The 14,716-nt window shown below is 40.5% G+C and overlaps 2 protein-coding genes across 3 annotated transcripts in view; one reads left to right on the top strand and one right to left on the bottom strand.

Moving 5' to 3' along the window:
* Window positions 1-14,716, top strand: part of PPFIA2 (PPFI scaffold protein A2) — a 600,314-nt gene that overhangs the window by 578,459 nt on the left and 7,139 nt on the right. The window contains exons 25-31 of one of the 2 annotated variants that reach the window (XM_090042614.1): window positions 2,019-2,048; window positions 6,384-6,559; window positions 7,224-7,321; window positions 8,331-8,506; window positions 8,597-8,665; window positions 10,781-10,940; window positions 12,015-12,106. In XM_090042614.1, coding sequence (XP_089898740.1) covers window positions 2,019-2,048; window positions 6,384-6,559; window positions 7,224-7,321; window positions 8,331-8,506; window positions 8,597-8,665; window positions 10,781-10,940; window positions 12,015-12,073 — 768 coding nt within the window. In that variant the 3' untranslated portion in view covers window positions 12,074-12,106. The remainder of the gene's footprint in view (window positions 1-2,018; window positions 2,049-6,383; window positions 6,560-7,223; window positions 7,322-8,330; window positions 8,507-8,596; window positions 8,666-10,780; window positions 10,941-12,014; window positions 12,107-14,716) is intronic. The other variant, XM_090042615.1, reaches the window with a different exon arrangement.
* Window positions 10,980-14,716, bottom strand: part of ACSS3 (acyl-CoA synthetase short chain family member 3) — a 203,754-nt gene continuing 200,017 nt past the window's right edge. Inside the window, exon 17 of the mRNA XM_090042621.1 lies at window positions 10,980-11,773. The gene's annotated coding sequence lies outside the window, so the exon portion shown is untranslated. The remainder of the gene's footprint in view (window positions 11,774-14,716) is intronic.

Here is a 14,716-nt window from a genome sequence, read left to right as displayed (position 1 = left end):
GTCTTAACATGCATTTTTAGTACTTTCAGGTGTTATATTTTCCATTAAAACTCCATGCTGGTAGCTCCTTAAGTAAAGTTTTATAAAATGATTAAAATAATGTCAATCTAGAAGTGGCCACTAAATCTACTATGCCTTTTTTTTTAAATGCCTCACTGCTGATGTCAGTAAAAACTAAAAATGCGTGTTGATATATTGCTTCTAGTCATTAACACAGATTTTTTCATTTTCCAAAATCACAAAGATTTATCTTTGCTTTCAAGAATGTATTATTCTATATCAGAACAATAGTATAAACCATAAACAGTGGTATAAACCTAAAAAAGAACATGTAAATCCTATTCTCAGCTTAGAATAATTTACAAGTAGGCCAATGCATAAATGATAAAGGAGGTGCTAAATCTGTTATGTTAAGGCAGCAGAGATTCTTGCTGTAAGTTTTAAGTCTCAACTTGAAAGTTCTTGATGAGTTCCTCATGCATTTTTTAAATTAAGCTGCCTTTCAGTATCATTTTTGTTTCTAAAGATAAACATCAGCATAACACTGCCATGACCACCAACCTTATATATCTAGTGAAGAAATTGTAAAATTCTGATTTATGATGTGATGATGCTGCGGCTAGTAAAGCGAGCAAAACACTGGCTTGTATCCATAGATGCTTCTTAAGTAGATCCCGGGACGTCATTCTCCTGCTGTACTCAGCCTTTGTGAGGCCACAGCTGGAGTACTGGGTCCAGTTTTGGGCTCCGCGATTCAAAAAGGATGTGGAGAAGCTTGAGAGGGTGCAGAGGAGAGCCCCATGCATGATCAGAGGTCAGGAAAACAGACCTTATGATGAGAGGCTGAGAGCCATAAAACTCTTGAGTTCATCAGGGGTGACCACCAGGATCTGGAGGAACTAGAGTGCCCCAAGGGATGACCAGATCGAACAGTCACAAAGTCCACTGTGCCCGGTTCAGGCTGGACATAAGAAAGAACTTCTTCACTGTCCGAGCCCCCGAAGGTTTGGAACAGCCTGCCACCAGAGGTGGTTCAAACGCCCACTTTGAATGCCTTCAAAACACATGTGGATGCTTATCTTGCTGGGATCCTATGCTGGGGAGCTGGACTCGATGATCCTCCTGGGTCCCTTCCAGCCCAAAAGTCCATGAAATCTATGTCTTTTAACAGTACTGAGTGAAATTGTATTACCTTTGAGTGTGTGTATGTCAAAAAAACAAGATTTACAAGGATTCACATTTGAAGCAGGGCAACATTTCAACCATTATAGCTGCAAGCACAACTTCTTTACTCTTGTGAAATTTTGCTAGAGACTAAACAGTCAGCTATACTGTTTTTAGAGAAAACAAGATATTTCATGTGATGGCTACATTTACACTGTGAAAGCCATCAAAAGAGTGTGTATAATGTGACTAGGGCATAGGCAGCCCAGACCATGGCTGAGAGCAGTTTTTGAGTCAGAAACCAGAAGTCAGAAATAAAACACAGGTCTGAATCTGTGGGCCAGGGTCAGGGAAAAAGAGGGAAGGCTGTTATACTGAGGACCACAATAAAGTGTTGAGCATTTTGTGGTCACTTTCCACTAGTGTGTTTAACTAGGGTATGCTGCCTTCCCAGACAATCAAGTAGTGCCCAAGTGAAGTTGGACTGCCCTATCCCGCCCGGCCAGGCAGGGTTTCTCATAGGTTTCTGATACTGAATTGACCTTTAAAATTTCACAAAACTATTTAGATTTTTTTCTTTTTTGAATGTTTTGCTGGATTTGCCAGCATTAAGAAATGCTTCATTCAGTTTTAATAATGCCACTTCTGGTAGTTTACCCCACTAGTTTGCCATTTATGTTAGTACAGATCTATTACGAGCATTTTTCTTTGTAAAATGTGTACAAATTATTCTATACAGTACTATATTTTGTACTAGGAATATTAACATGTGTGTTGTCATCTCCTTTGCTTCTTGACTCATGCTGTATTATATTTTTACCTGCTTTACTAATGGCTGCCTGATGATAACACAGAAAGAATCTGAAGAAGGCAGTTGGGCTCAGGTATGAAACTTTTGCATGCAGTACTTTGAAGTTGAGAGATTTGCAATAATTTAATTGACACAATAATAGAAAACCTAATATCTTATCAGTTATTGTGTGAAAGTCTAATAGTGTGATTTCATTGTATTCATTTAATTATGATGAATCCATTTTTACCTTTTTTAATTCAAAGAAAATCTTCTCTGGTTAAGTTTGTCATCTAAAAAAGAAATAGGTTCTCTATCACAAACTTTTTCCAAAATATACATTGATATGATCAATTCCAGACAAGAGGCTTCAAGTATTTTATTTTGTACATGTACATTTTGCATACACATCTGCTGTATGCACAAAATATGATTTGCTGACACTTATGGTGAGGATGGTAAAGGAAAGCTCAACACAAGCTGACTAATGGCAATGTTTCCAAATACCTTATTACCTGAAGTGACTAGTCTATATACTCCAAAATAGGCAGAACGGGTGAAAGCATTTTCTTTATGACTCTGACACTAGCAAGAGGCACCTCCCAAACTATATCAGTACAAAGGGTGGAGAGAAGAGCAGTTCTCTATATTGATATTATAGTAAGTCACTGACTGACACACATCATTCTTGCGCTATCCTTTGACTACCTTTTTCTTTCCATAAGCATCTAATTTGGGGAAATCAACCATACAAAACTAACTTTAAATTTGATTTATGAAATTTACAATTTTATTATACCCCTGTCAGCAGACAGGGACCAGGTTTGGCACACCCTTCTCTTTGGCTAGGGACAGAAATTACACATAAATCAGTTTAAGTGATCAGAAACGGGTTTAAACCTGTAACAGAACATACATTCGATGCCCATAAACCGATTACAAAATCACCAAACTGATGTAAGATAACCCTGGCTGAAAGTAGTATGATTTGGGTCAAACTGGTTTATGCAACTTCTGTCCCAGACCCCTTCCTCATTTAAGTAAAATTAGAGTCCCCCAGCATCCCAGGATGCTTTGCAGCCCTAAGCAGAACTGTCCTCTGTGCTCCAGAGAGCAGGGCTGGTTCCATTCCTCAGCTCTCTAGCCAGAGCAGGGGCAGGGGCCTGGCCAGACATATACGCCATACAGTGATAAGGAAAACGCAGTGTTCCTAGGGGTTATTTATATTAGTGTGTTTATTTTATGCAAATTTAGAAACAAATGTTGGTGTTTGCTTATTTTTCACTGAGTGGAATCTAAAATTGGAATCACAGCTTGCAGTTGGACCACCAACTAAATGAAAATGTAAAATCATACCGATGTTGATATCATTATACTAATTTGAAATTAAAATCATAAATAGATTAATTATTGAAGTTTCTTTCAAGAATTAAAACCCCTGTTGTCTTATCTAGGCATTGGCGTTGTCATGCAAAAATTGCAGTGATGTAGCTCTCACTGCCTGCCAAGCACATAGATGATATAAGCACTTGAGTAAATGATTTTTGCAGCTTTGTGTCAAGATTCAGATTTGTAATGCATAATTTTAACATAGTTAAGTGTAAAACAGCTAAGTCATATGTTATTTACAAGACAAATTATAAGTATTATCCATTACTGGTATCTTATAAGCAGTGTCAGGTAGACATGTTTGTGCTTTTGTGCTCTTTTTTTTTTGGCTGCTTGTATTTTCCAGTGCAGTTCTGTTTCTCAATGATAGGAATTATACAAAATGGTTAAAATATTTCAGTATCAAAACCAAAAATATCCTTTAACATCCAAGGCAATGATTCTCAACCAAGATGTCATGACACCCTGGGGTGCCTTGAGTTCAAGGATACCGTGAGATGCCATGGAGTGTTAGCTCTGTTAGATGTGTAAACACGATTCACAAAATAAACTCAAGCGTTTTCAAGTTCAAATCCATAGTACCAAAAAATAAACCACTCTGACCTGGTATGGTCTGAGTTCTTTGCAATGGGAGAATTACAATATTATTTATCTGTAGTCAAAAAACAAGTCAAAACTAAGAGCAAGCTTTCTCCAAGGAGTGTGCTGAGTTTCATGAGGGGTACCTCAAGTCTAATGAGGAGTGCCTCAAGTCTAAAAAGTCTGAGAACCACTGATCTAAGGTCTTTAGTTTATTTGTATCCATACTCTTCTCTTACCTTGTAATAGTAATATTGCTATTAAAGAAAAAGTACAGGAATTTTTTTTTTTTTTTGCCCAAATTGTGGGTTCTTATATAGGCTCCTGGAGGTCCAGTCTTTCTCATTACAGACACTCCAGGCAATCTATATACTTATTATTTACGTATAATGTGAGAGAATAGGCAGGAGCAAGGCTTCGTTTTCTAGTCAAGGAGCAAGGCCTCATTTTCTTCACTCTATATACACATAACAGAAGGACAATTTCTGCTCCATAGAGTTTATGAACCTCTAAGCATAAGAGAAGAAAGTACAACAGGTAAATGTAACAAATAGACAAGGAGAGCAAATAGTAAAATATGAGGGGTATGATTAGCATAAAAAGCAGTAGTATGGTATGTCTTCCCATCAGAAAGAAGTAGCGCAAATGGAGCTCTGAGCTGTGTAACTATACTGCTTCCAGGACCCAGACTAGCTTGTGGTGTAGGGCTAGTGTGGGTATCTTTACACTACACACCATTGTGCAGTGTAGTGTAGCCTGAGAAACCATAGTTGAAGGGGAAAAACATGTAACTTTTATATTTTCTTCAGTGGGATTTCACAGAATGCTAGTGGTAACAGAATTATTTTCTCACATTAAATATATACTTCAAATGAACCATAAAAATAACATTGCAGTGTCTATTTGCGTCACACTGATTATGATCTATAGAGCTTCTAAGAAGTTTTCAGAAGAAATTATATTAAACGATTCACCTATTGACTAATCAAAAAGATGCACTTTATTTTGAGTGGATCTCAACTGGAAGTATTATTAGTGCTGTACATTTGCTCATGCTGGTGCTTGAAGTAGAAACAAGCATAGTTGGCAATCAGTTAAAATTAACCATTGTCTTCTATGGACTGCACATGTGTAAAGTTAAGAGCATGTAGGAATAGGGATATTGAAATCTCTCAGTGACGTTCTAGCCCCAACAAACCAGTGACAAAATTTCTGTTGACTTCATTGGGACTGGAATTTTATCCTACAATTAAATTTTATGACCAATCATTTAAGATGTAGTTTGTCCTAAGTTAGTAGTGCAAGCAAGTCCTAATTTAGAGTGCTTTTAAAAATTCCACCCAGAATATAATGTTTGATTTTCTTATTATATATTTCAAATGCACAATTTCATATTGTAACTAAGAGTTTCTTTTGAAGGGCTGTTAGACAAGATATAGAGGTAACAATATTTGCATTTAGTATTAACTATCCAAAAGTGCTTTGATTTCATATTTATAACCCAAATGGAAATATTGTTAGAAAGCAGTTTGAACATCTTAGTCCAGTACTTCTCCAACCTTTTCCTCAGCATAAGCCCACTTACTCCTCATGGCCCCTCATTCCCAACCTGTAGCCCCACACCTACAACCCTCAAGTGCCCCTCACTCCCCACCCACAGCTCCCCAGCCCTGCCAGTGCTCCTTGCTGCCTACCTACAACCCTGTGGCCCTTCCAGGACCCCTCACTCCCAGCCCACAGCCCCCCACCACCTCATGTGTCCCTCACTTCCTACCCACAGCCCCCCATCCTTCCAGCCCTGCAAGTGTCCCTCACTCACAACCTTCTGCCCACCCCCCTAGCAGCACCTGAGCCCCAGCTACCAGCCACAGGAGGCAGCGGTTGCTGCAGCTGGAGCAGATCATAGAGTCCAGATACCCTCCACCCCCCATGGTTGGCTTGGCTGGAGTGGAGCCCACGGGAGAGAATGTATGCTGGCTGCCCAGCTTGGGGCTACCCACACTGCTGCCCACCCCTTGGTGGCCTCTGTGACCCAATGGGTATGACACATCACAAGAGAACAGAAATGGGGCTCCCAGCGACAGCACCAAGCCTGATGTGCAGTGGCAGCAGTGCAGAGTTGTTCCCTGCTGCTGCCAAGTAGGCAAGGGGTGCCTCACCGTGGTAGCACAGCAAGCATGGGGCAGCTGGCTATGGCACTAAGCCTCCCTGCCCCACTGTGCTGCAGAGGCCCCAGGAAAGGGCATTAGGGAAGGGAGCCCAGAGCCCACAGTAGGCACCCCACATCTACCCTCCTTGGGCTCCATGACCCCCTTTTTTATCATTGCAACCCCAAATGGGGTTGCAACCCCAAGGTTGGGAACTATTGTCCTAGGCAATGAATTTCTACTGAAATGGCATAAATTTATTTCATGATATTGATCCAAGTAAATTAAAAAAATGAAATCTGTTTTTTCTGTAGACCCTGGCCTATGGTGATATGAATCATGAATGGATTGGTAATGAATGGCTCCCCAGTCTGGGTTTACCTCAATACCGAAGTTACTTTATGGAGTGCCTGGTAGATGCAAGGATGTTAGATCATTTGACGAAGAAAGATCTCCGTGTACATTTAAAAATGGTGGATAGCTTTCATCGGTACGTTTGTATAAAAAACACTGAAAATGGGTGGATATATGGGAAATTATTTTCAATACAGTGTAAGAAGTATCACCAACATATTAAATAAGGCAGGAGCTAAGGCATTATAATAAAGGAAATATGTAAGGTACTATAGCTAGCAGCGAAAAGCTGTTAACAGCATAAGCATGTGGGCAATAGACTCGTTTAGCAGCAAAGGTGGCCATAGCACTGTAACTGTAGCTAGTAAAAACAGTCAGCATTTAATATACATTAGTAGGATTGATGTTGTCTTGTAAGGCAGGATTCTTTTCTACTTACTGCCTGATTTGCCAATAAATACTTTTTTCTTCCTTGATTCCAGTTCAACAAAGCACTTAAACATAGTTCATCCAGTTAGCTGGCCTATTAAATAAATGATTTTATGCTAGGTAATTTTTTCAGCTCATCCACTTTTGTTTGTGCCCATTTCATATTTAAGCTTGTGGAGTTGGGTTTTGTTGTTTCTTTTGTTTGTTTTGGTGGGAGGTTGGTTTTGGTCTCTCCTTACACTTCTGATTTGGGCACACCGAATTATCCAATCTTACATGTAGCAAAGATTTCTATGTAATATTCATATCTGCAGAATTATTTTCAGTATGAATGCTCTATATTACTGTTAAATGTTTCTCTCATATGACAGAACAAGCTTGCAGTATGGAATCATGTGTTTAAAGAGGCTGAATTATGACAGAAAAGAACTGGAAAAGAGAAGAGAATTGAGTCAGCATGAAATCAAAGGTAATAGCACTGGTAATTTCTGAAAATGAATATAAGGATATTTTTCTTTGTGAGGCTTCAGACTATTGACTTCTTATGGGTATCAGTTCAGTAAAGCATTTAAGCACACGCACAGGACTTGCATATGAGCAGAGGACTTAAGAGCAAATTCTCTGCTATGTCCAGTATTTGCTGGGGGTAAGTATACAGAATGTATGCAAAATACAGTTCTGGTGCTGATCCTATACTGGATATGATCCCATCATTTGTTGTAGCACTCTTGGGCTGCTCTTATGTGTGCTGGTTAGGTATGTTCCCCCAATGAGAAAATTGTTCCAGTGATATTGGGCTGGTACACTGTTTCAGTGACTCCCCATTCCAAACCTTGGAATGTTTTTGTGCCAGGAGCTCTGGCTTGGGTGATGTAGGGAAAAATCAAGTTGGCTCTATATCACCAGAGTTCTTCTAATTAGATAAATTCCTATTTGACTATAGGTACAAAGCATTACTATGCTCTTATAGGATACACATAACTTTCTTTTTTTCCTAGTGTAAGAATTTTATTTTTAGAACTGAGTCAGCCATAATGACATCATTACTTGTGCATAGCTTTACAGTTCAGTTAACATGGTCCTTAATTAAATAAATTTTAAAAGTGAGATTTTTTGGGTTACTAAAAATGTCAACACCAGGGAAGGCTTTTTTTGGCCTCTGGCTTGTTAGAAAACCGAAGGTATTGACCTGTAACGTTGAACCTCAGGGGACTGAATTCCCCTCCGGGAAACTGCAACGCCCTTTTCTGACTCTACTTTGCTTTCTGAGGCTGCTGTTTTATATAGTAAGTGAGACTGTAATCCTAGGTCATCAACTTTCTGGACTCTAAATTGGTGTTATAGCCATCAAGCCTTTTTTAATAGTCTTAATATCCCTGGTATGAAAAGAAACATAAAACAACTAATATGTATATACATGCATCTGTATACTCATGTAAGTTAATGTTAAATTGATACTATATTATGTGTGTTTGTAGATGTGTTGGTATGGAGCAATGATCGAGTCATACGCTGGATACAGGCTATCGGCTTACGAGAATATGCCAATAATATCTTAGAAAGTGGCGTACATGGGTCACTTATTGCCCTGGATGAAAATTTTGATTACAGTAGTTTAGCTTTGTTATTACAGATTCCAACACAAAACACACAGGCAAGTCAATTCATGACATTTGCAGTTTTTGTGTAGCTTGTATATTTGCTCATTTTAAATAACTTTAATTATTTAATTTGGTATCCATAGGCACGACAAATCCTTGAGAGAGAGTACAACAACCTGTTAGCATTAGGAACTGAAAGGCGCCTTGATGAAGTAAGTAAATTTAAGATGTTTTATAGCAGTTGTATGTTTACAAGGATACACATGCACACAAAACATTAAAATGTTTCATGGTTAAAAAATCAAAAACTAGGAAATGCCAGAATTAATTTTACTTCTTGAACTAATGATAGTTATAGTTAGTTAAAGATAAACATGTAGCCTAATGATAATTATATGATTGTATACCAGTGGTTTTCAACCTTTTTTCATTTGTAGACCCCTAAAAAAATTTTAATGCAGGTACAGACCTCTTTGGAAATTTCAAATGGAAGTGCAGACCCCTTTGAACAGTAAGCGTGGGTATTCACATACTTTTTATTGATCATAGTTATCTTTCATGGACGCAGTCTGTGGACCCCCCAGGGGCCTGCATACCACAGGCTGAAAAACCACTGCTGTATACCATTTTTTTCCCCCACTGGACTCCTCTCTCAAATAGGTGACACTCTAAAAAGGACACAGCTATTCACTATTTATTTTTACTATTATTTTTGGTGTGTCTTATAAATGTATTTCATACAGTCCAAATCCTTCATTGAATGGGAAATGACTAATTCTTTCAAAGGCTTTGCCTGTCACCTTTTGCACTACAGTAAGAGAATATCTCACATGCCATTACATTCTAAGATATAGAATAGCCTGAGTAAGGATGCCCTTTGTCCCTCCCACTAAAGCTGGGCCATTGAAAAGACAAGAATACAAGATTTAAGGAGAGCAAGGAGCCCATAGTAACTTAATGATTAAAGTACTCAGCTGGATGGGGAAGTTAGGTTTTGGTCTCTGTTCCTGGGTCTGTTTGTGCATTTAACACTAGAGTGTCATTAAATAAATGAGCAGAAATAATCCAAGGTAGAACACACACCAAGGATAAAGGGGCATTTATACGCATGCCTTTTTGTCCCATGATGTACCAGAGAGCCATTGCTTCGGAGCAGACTTGATGCAACTGCATATGAGCTGATGCAAACTGCACTGTGCCACGTTTAGTTGTATAAGTGGCAAAATGAATGTCAGCGCACAGAAAATGGTGTGTGCACTTTTGAACTAAAAAAAAGGTCTATGTATTTTAGTTCAAAAGCGTGCAGCTGCCATTTTCTCAGCACTGATGTGCATTTTGCCACTGATGCAACTGTAAGCAATGCAGTGCCAAGTACCCTATTCCCTGCCTGCTCCCCCAGCTCCCCTGAGTGCCCCCAACCCCCTCCCACTCTCCCAGCCCGCCACATGGCTGCCTCGCTTGGCCCCAGATCTCAGTTCTTAAAAAAAAAAAAAGCCTTGTACTCACCGGCTGCTGCAGCAGCCGACAGGGCTTCCCCCCATGCAGCGTGGGGCAGTAGGGGGCAACAGGGATTACCTCCCTGCCTAGCAGCAGCTGGTGAGTGCAGGGCTTTTTTATTTTTATTATTTTTAAGAGCCGGGACACAGGCTGGAAGAGCAGGCAAGGGATAGGGGCTTGTGACAGAGCTCCCCATGCAGCGCGGGGCTGTTGGGGGTAGTGGGGATTGCCTCCCCACCCCCCGCCTACCAGGAGCCGATGAGTGCGGGGCACTTTTTTTTTTTTTTTTTTAAACCAGGGACGCTGGGGTCATGCGGGGCAGCCTTTAACAGGGCTGGGAGAGTCGTCAGGTGATGGGGCCTGTTTGGAGCCAAATTTCTGAATCAGATTCAACTGTTAAAATAAAAGTGACAAGCTGAAATTTAACTAAACACTGCTTTTAGATCTAAACACTTAATTCCACTATTATTTTATGAAAAAATACCTTTTCAAATGTTCACATATACTTACATATTCACATACTGTTCACATACCCACCTTCCAATTCAGTAGGCAGCTGATTTTATGGATAGTTCTACAGCAATAGGCAATAAAAACTGACAAGAACATCAAGATTTAAATGAAACCTTTCCCTCTAGTATTTCTAAGTGCTAAAGCAGTTGCTTTTACAAGTCTTTTTCCAAAGTGCATTCTTCTTACTGAATAAAATGAAATATGTTCCAATGTATTTGCTCAAAAATAAACTTAACAGGTAGGAAAAAAGCCCCTGTCCCAGCAAATAATAATTAATTTCATTTAGTTTTATTTAATACAAGCCTTTGTACTGACAGAGTGATGACAAGAACTTCAGGCGTGGCTCTTCCTGGCGAAGACAGTTTCCTCCACGTGAGGTACATGGAATCAGCATGATGCCTGGCTCTTCAGAAACACTGCCAGCTGGATTCAGACTAACTACAACATCAGGGCAGTCACGAAAAATGGCAACTGATGGTATGAGGTTTTTCTGCACTTATTCTTGATGAGATCTTTATATCCATGGTCTAATTTGAAACCCAGGCTTAACCATGGAATAACTGAAGCTAATCAAGACCATATTGGTAGGTAATGTAAAGAGGCAGCAAAAGTTATTTCAGTTAATAACAATATTACCCAGGACCATTCTTAACTTTGCTTTATAGCCCTTTTACTAATAAAAAGACATGCTAAACATTCATTTCACCACCAAAGAACATGTAATTCTTTGTGGAATTTGTGTTCTGCATAACTATGCTACTAATTTTCTCACTTTAAAGAGTGTTAGAAATAACTAGTTTGTTAGTCCTAGTTGTAACAGTTTTAAAAACTTGGTATAAAAAACATCCATCCAGAGTCCTTGTAAGAGCCTTAGCTTTTTAAAAGCCTCACCGTATAGTAGCAAAATGATGTAAATTACTAATTGCATCACTGTATTCCATTGGCTCCATTGCTCATGAACATGCTTTTAATTCTGCACTTTTTTGTCAGTGATAAAAAGTTGCAGGGTAAGAAGGATTAATTTCAAAAGTCATGTTTGCTTATGCATAAAAGTACTATCTATCTAGGTGCTTCCACGGTCCGTATCATCATAGTAACTGAACATCTCACAATCATTAATGGATCTTACCCTCCATACACTTTTATGAGGCAGGGAATTGAACTGGGAATTGACCTCAGGTCTGCCTGACTCCCAGGTAGTTGTCTGTTTTCTGTTAAATCATGGTTCCTTTCCCAGGACCATACTTCCTGCCGTCCAGAGATTTGAACATCATGATTATTTACACAGCCTCACAGGTGTGCATTAGGGTCTGGAACAAAATAAAAGCCTCAGTAAGTTTTAAAAAATTGTTGTCTTACTAGAGGTAGCCACATTTAAACAGTGCGTCAAGCATGTAGCAACCCTCAATGAGTTTAGGGATCAGATCAAACCCATAAAGTTGGCTAGAAGGAGCTACATAGCAATTTAATAGCCTTCCTGCCAGTGGGTAAACATTAATTAAATTATTGCCTCCGTGATTCTAAAGAGATGTTTGTCTTTGCAATTTTCAGTTGCTTCATCACGATTGCAGAGGTTAGACAGCTCGACAGTTCGCACATACTCATGTTGACAAGGCTAGCAAAGAAGCCAGCACTGAATTGTTGTGAGTATTCATAAAAGGCCATCATGGAAGCTGTATAAATGTACACTATATTCAGTGGCATTACTCAAGCAAGAGCCAACACGGAATAGACGACCTAACTCAGTTCCCCCAGCAAGTCTATTTTATCAAAACAAACTATCTTAGGTGAGTGGGAGTGCTCTCAGGTTTAGTCTGAGAGATGTCAGGTTTTATTCCTCCTCCCGTCCAAACCAGCAGCTTTTCCCATGATAAACTGTGATCATCCCCTCCAGGAAAGGGAATTCAAGTTAGACAGGTTCTGATAAATAATCAAGGAAAGTATATTTCATGAGACATCCAGATTCATCCCCAGTGAGAACTGGGCAGGAATCATTGGTTATTGCAGTGTATTAGTACGGGGGACCTATGCTTGGCAGCTAAAGTTAGCTTATTAGGAAAAAAGGCACACAGCATAGGCCACTATGGTTCCTTTCCCTGACAAGTTTCTGGTGTCACAGGGATAGACAGCTTGACAGATGACACTAATAAGAATGAACAGATATATTAGATTTTTGTTTTGAATACGAAATATAAACCCAATTTAGGATATCTATGAAGTGGTAGTAAGCCTAAACTAAACTAGTACAAAACTTAACCTGTGGGTAAAGTTGTCCAAAGGTATCCATTATTGGTATTCTTATGTCTGCCTCAGTCCACCTGGTAGTGGTCAGGATATTGAACCAGACACAATCATGGATCAATTTGATACATTAGTTCCTGTTGCTTAAATAATTTCATCATTTATCTTCCCAACTGCTGTACAAGCTGCATAAATGTCAGATGGAGTAAAGTGTAGCTCTATGGGAATATTCTATTTGCTACCAAAGCCTCAGTCTTGCAAAATATGAAGATAACAAGCACTTCCATCAATATGCTGCCATTTCATGCTAATCTAACTTAAATAACATTGTTTTCCCTTTCATTTACTTAACTTTCAGCAGACTATCTTAGACATTTATAAAGTCCTCATTACCATAGCATGTAGCTGATTTTACCTGTCTATAGACAGCAATAGAATAAAAATGCATAGTAGTTAGTTGAAGGTTTTGGAAGCATGAGTTTGGGTTTATAGCTATCCCTTACCTAACATGCCTGTGTGTTGTATATAATGTATTTTATTGAAATTTATTTATTTTACAACTGGTTTAAAAAAATACAATGGCTGTTTTTGTAACCCTTCAGTTGTAATGCCAGGCAATACAGCACTAGATCCACAAAAGGACCTTGGTGTCATACTGCTCAGCACTGGTGTTCTTGCTGCCTAGTGAAATCTCTGGTCATGAGATAGATATCCAGGCTGCCTTTGCAATGCATGGAGAGCTTTGGGTGCTTAAAGAAGTGATCAACAAAAAACAGTGTGTTGAACAGAGTTGCCTATGGTGGCTAGCAGGAGGAGGAAATGCTAAAGTTCCACCCGTCTCAGGGACTCCTATGTATTTTGCCTTCGGGCAATCGCAGTTTCTCTTATTGAAGTTTTTCTGTTTTTCATGAAATAATGAGTGTGACAGAGAGGATTGCTTAAGTTAGTAGTAGTCATTCTCAATATTCTTACACTCAAGACACCCCTCAGAAAATGCCAATTGTTACCTTTCACACATTTTTTGACTACAGGAAAGTAATAGAGCAATTTTTCTGTTGCAAAGAATTCAGAAAGACAACCCCAGGTTTTTGATACTATCAACTCCTATTTGAAGTCTCTGGGTTTATTTTGTGAATGATATGTAGGTATTTGCACCCCTAACAGTGTTAAACTTGTGCATTCTAATATAATAAAAGCCTCTGTATGTCTGTAATGCTCTGGGCCAACTGCACATGTGCTGTCCACAGGGCGGGCCAGCGATTGACTGGCCCAGGGTGTTACAGACAAACAGGAGGAGGCAGAGGTGGTGGCGGTCAGGGGCCAGGGAGTGGGCCAGGCAGTCAGGGATGCAGCATGGTGCACTCCCTGCTGCAGGGCGTGGCACATGGAGTACTGCCTGCTGTGGGGCACAGCATGCTCCCTACCTGCAGGGCGCTCCCTGCCATGGGCTGTGGCCTCATGGCGTGCTGCCATGTGGTGCTTCCATATGGTGTGGCACACCATGGTGCACCTGCTCCCCTACCTGTCACCTTTCACTCCCTGCCGCCCATTATCAGAAGGTGCGGCACGCCCCCATACCACAGCTGGCAGGGAGCAGGAGGCAGCAGGGAGGAAGAGGAGGGGAGCAGCTATGTAGTGTGGTCCCACAGCAGCACATCCCACCCTGCCCCATTGTGCCATGCCCCTGACTGCCTGCCCCACTCCCAGGCCCCTGACTGCCTCCGCCCAGGGAGGGGAGTGGGCAGGGAAGGTGGTTGCACATGGCCAGACAACAAGTGGGGGCTGCACGGGGCACAGGGTGGCAGCCACAGCTGCTGCGTGCAAGCTTCCCACCCCCTTCCTGAGAGGCGGCGTGGGGTGAAGCGGCGGGAGATGGGGGGAGCATATGGGGCCGGACATGGAAGGAGCCGGGGTAGCGGGGCACATGCCCCGCCTTTGGTTCCCCTGCACTGCACCCCTAGGCGAGCCGCTGGGCTCTGATTGGCCTACGACCAGGCCCAGCCAGGGCCGGG

The sequence above is a fragment of the Crocodylus siamensis genome, chromosome 4 (genome assembly GCF_052110815.1).
Source record: "Crocodylus siamensis isolate JL-2025a chromosome 4, ASM5211081v1, whole genome shotgun sequence".
NCBI classification, from domain to species: Eukaryota; Metazoa; Chordata; order Crocodylia; family Crocodylidae; genus Crocodylus; species Crocodylus siamensis.
This window is presented reverse-complemented; position numbering and strand designations above follow the sequence as displayed.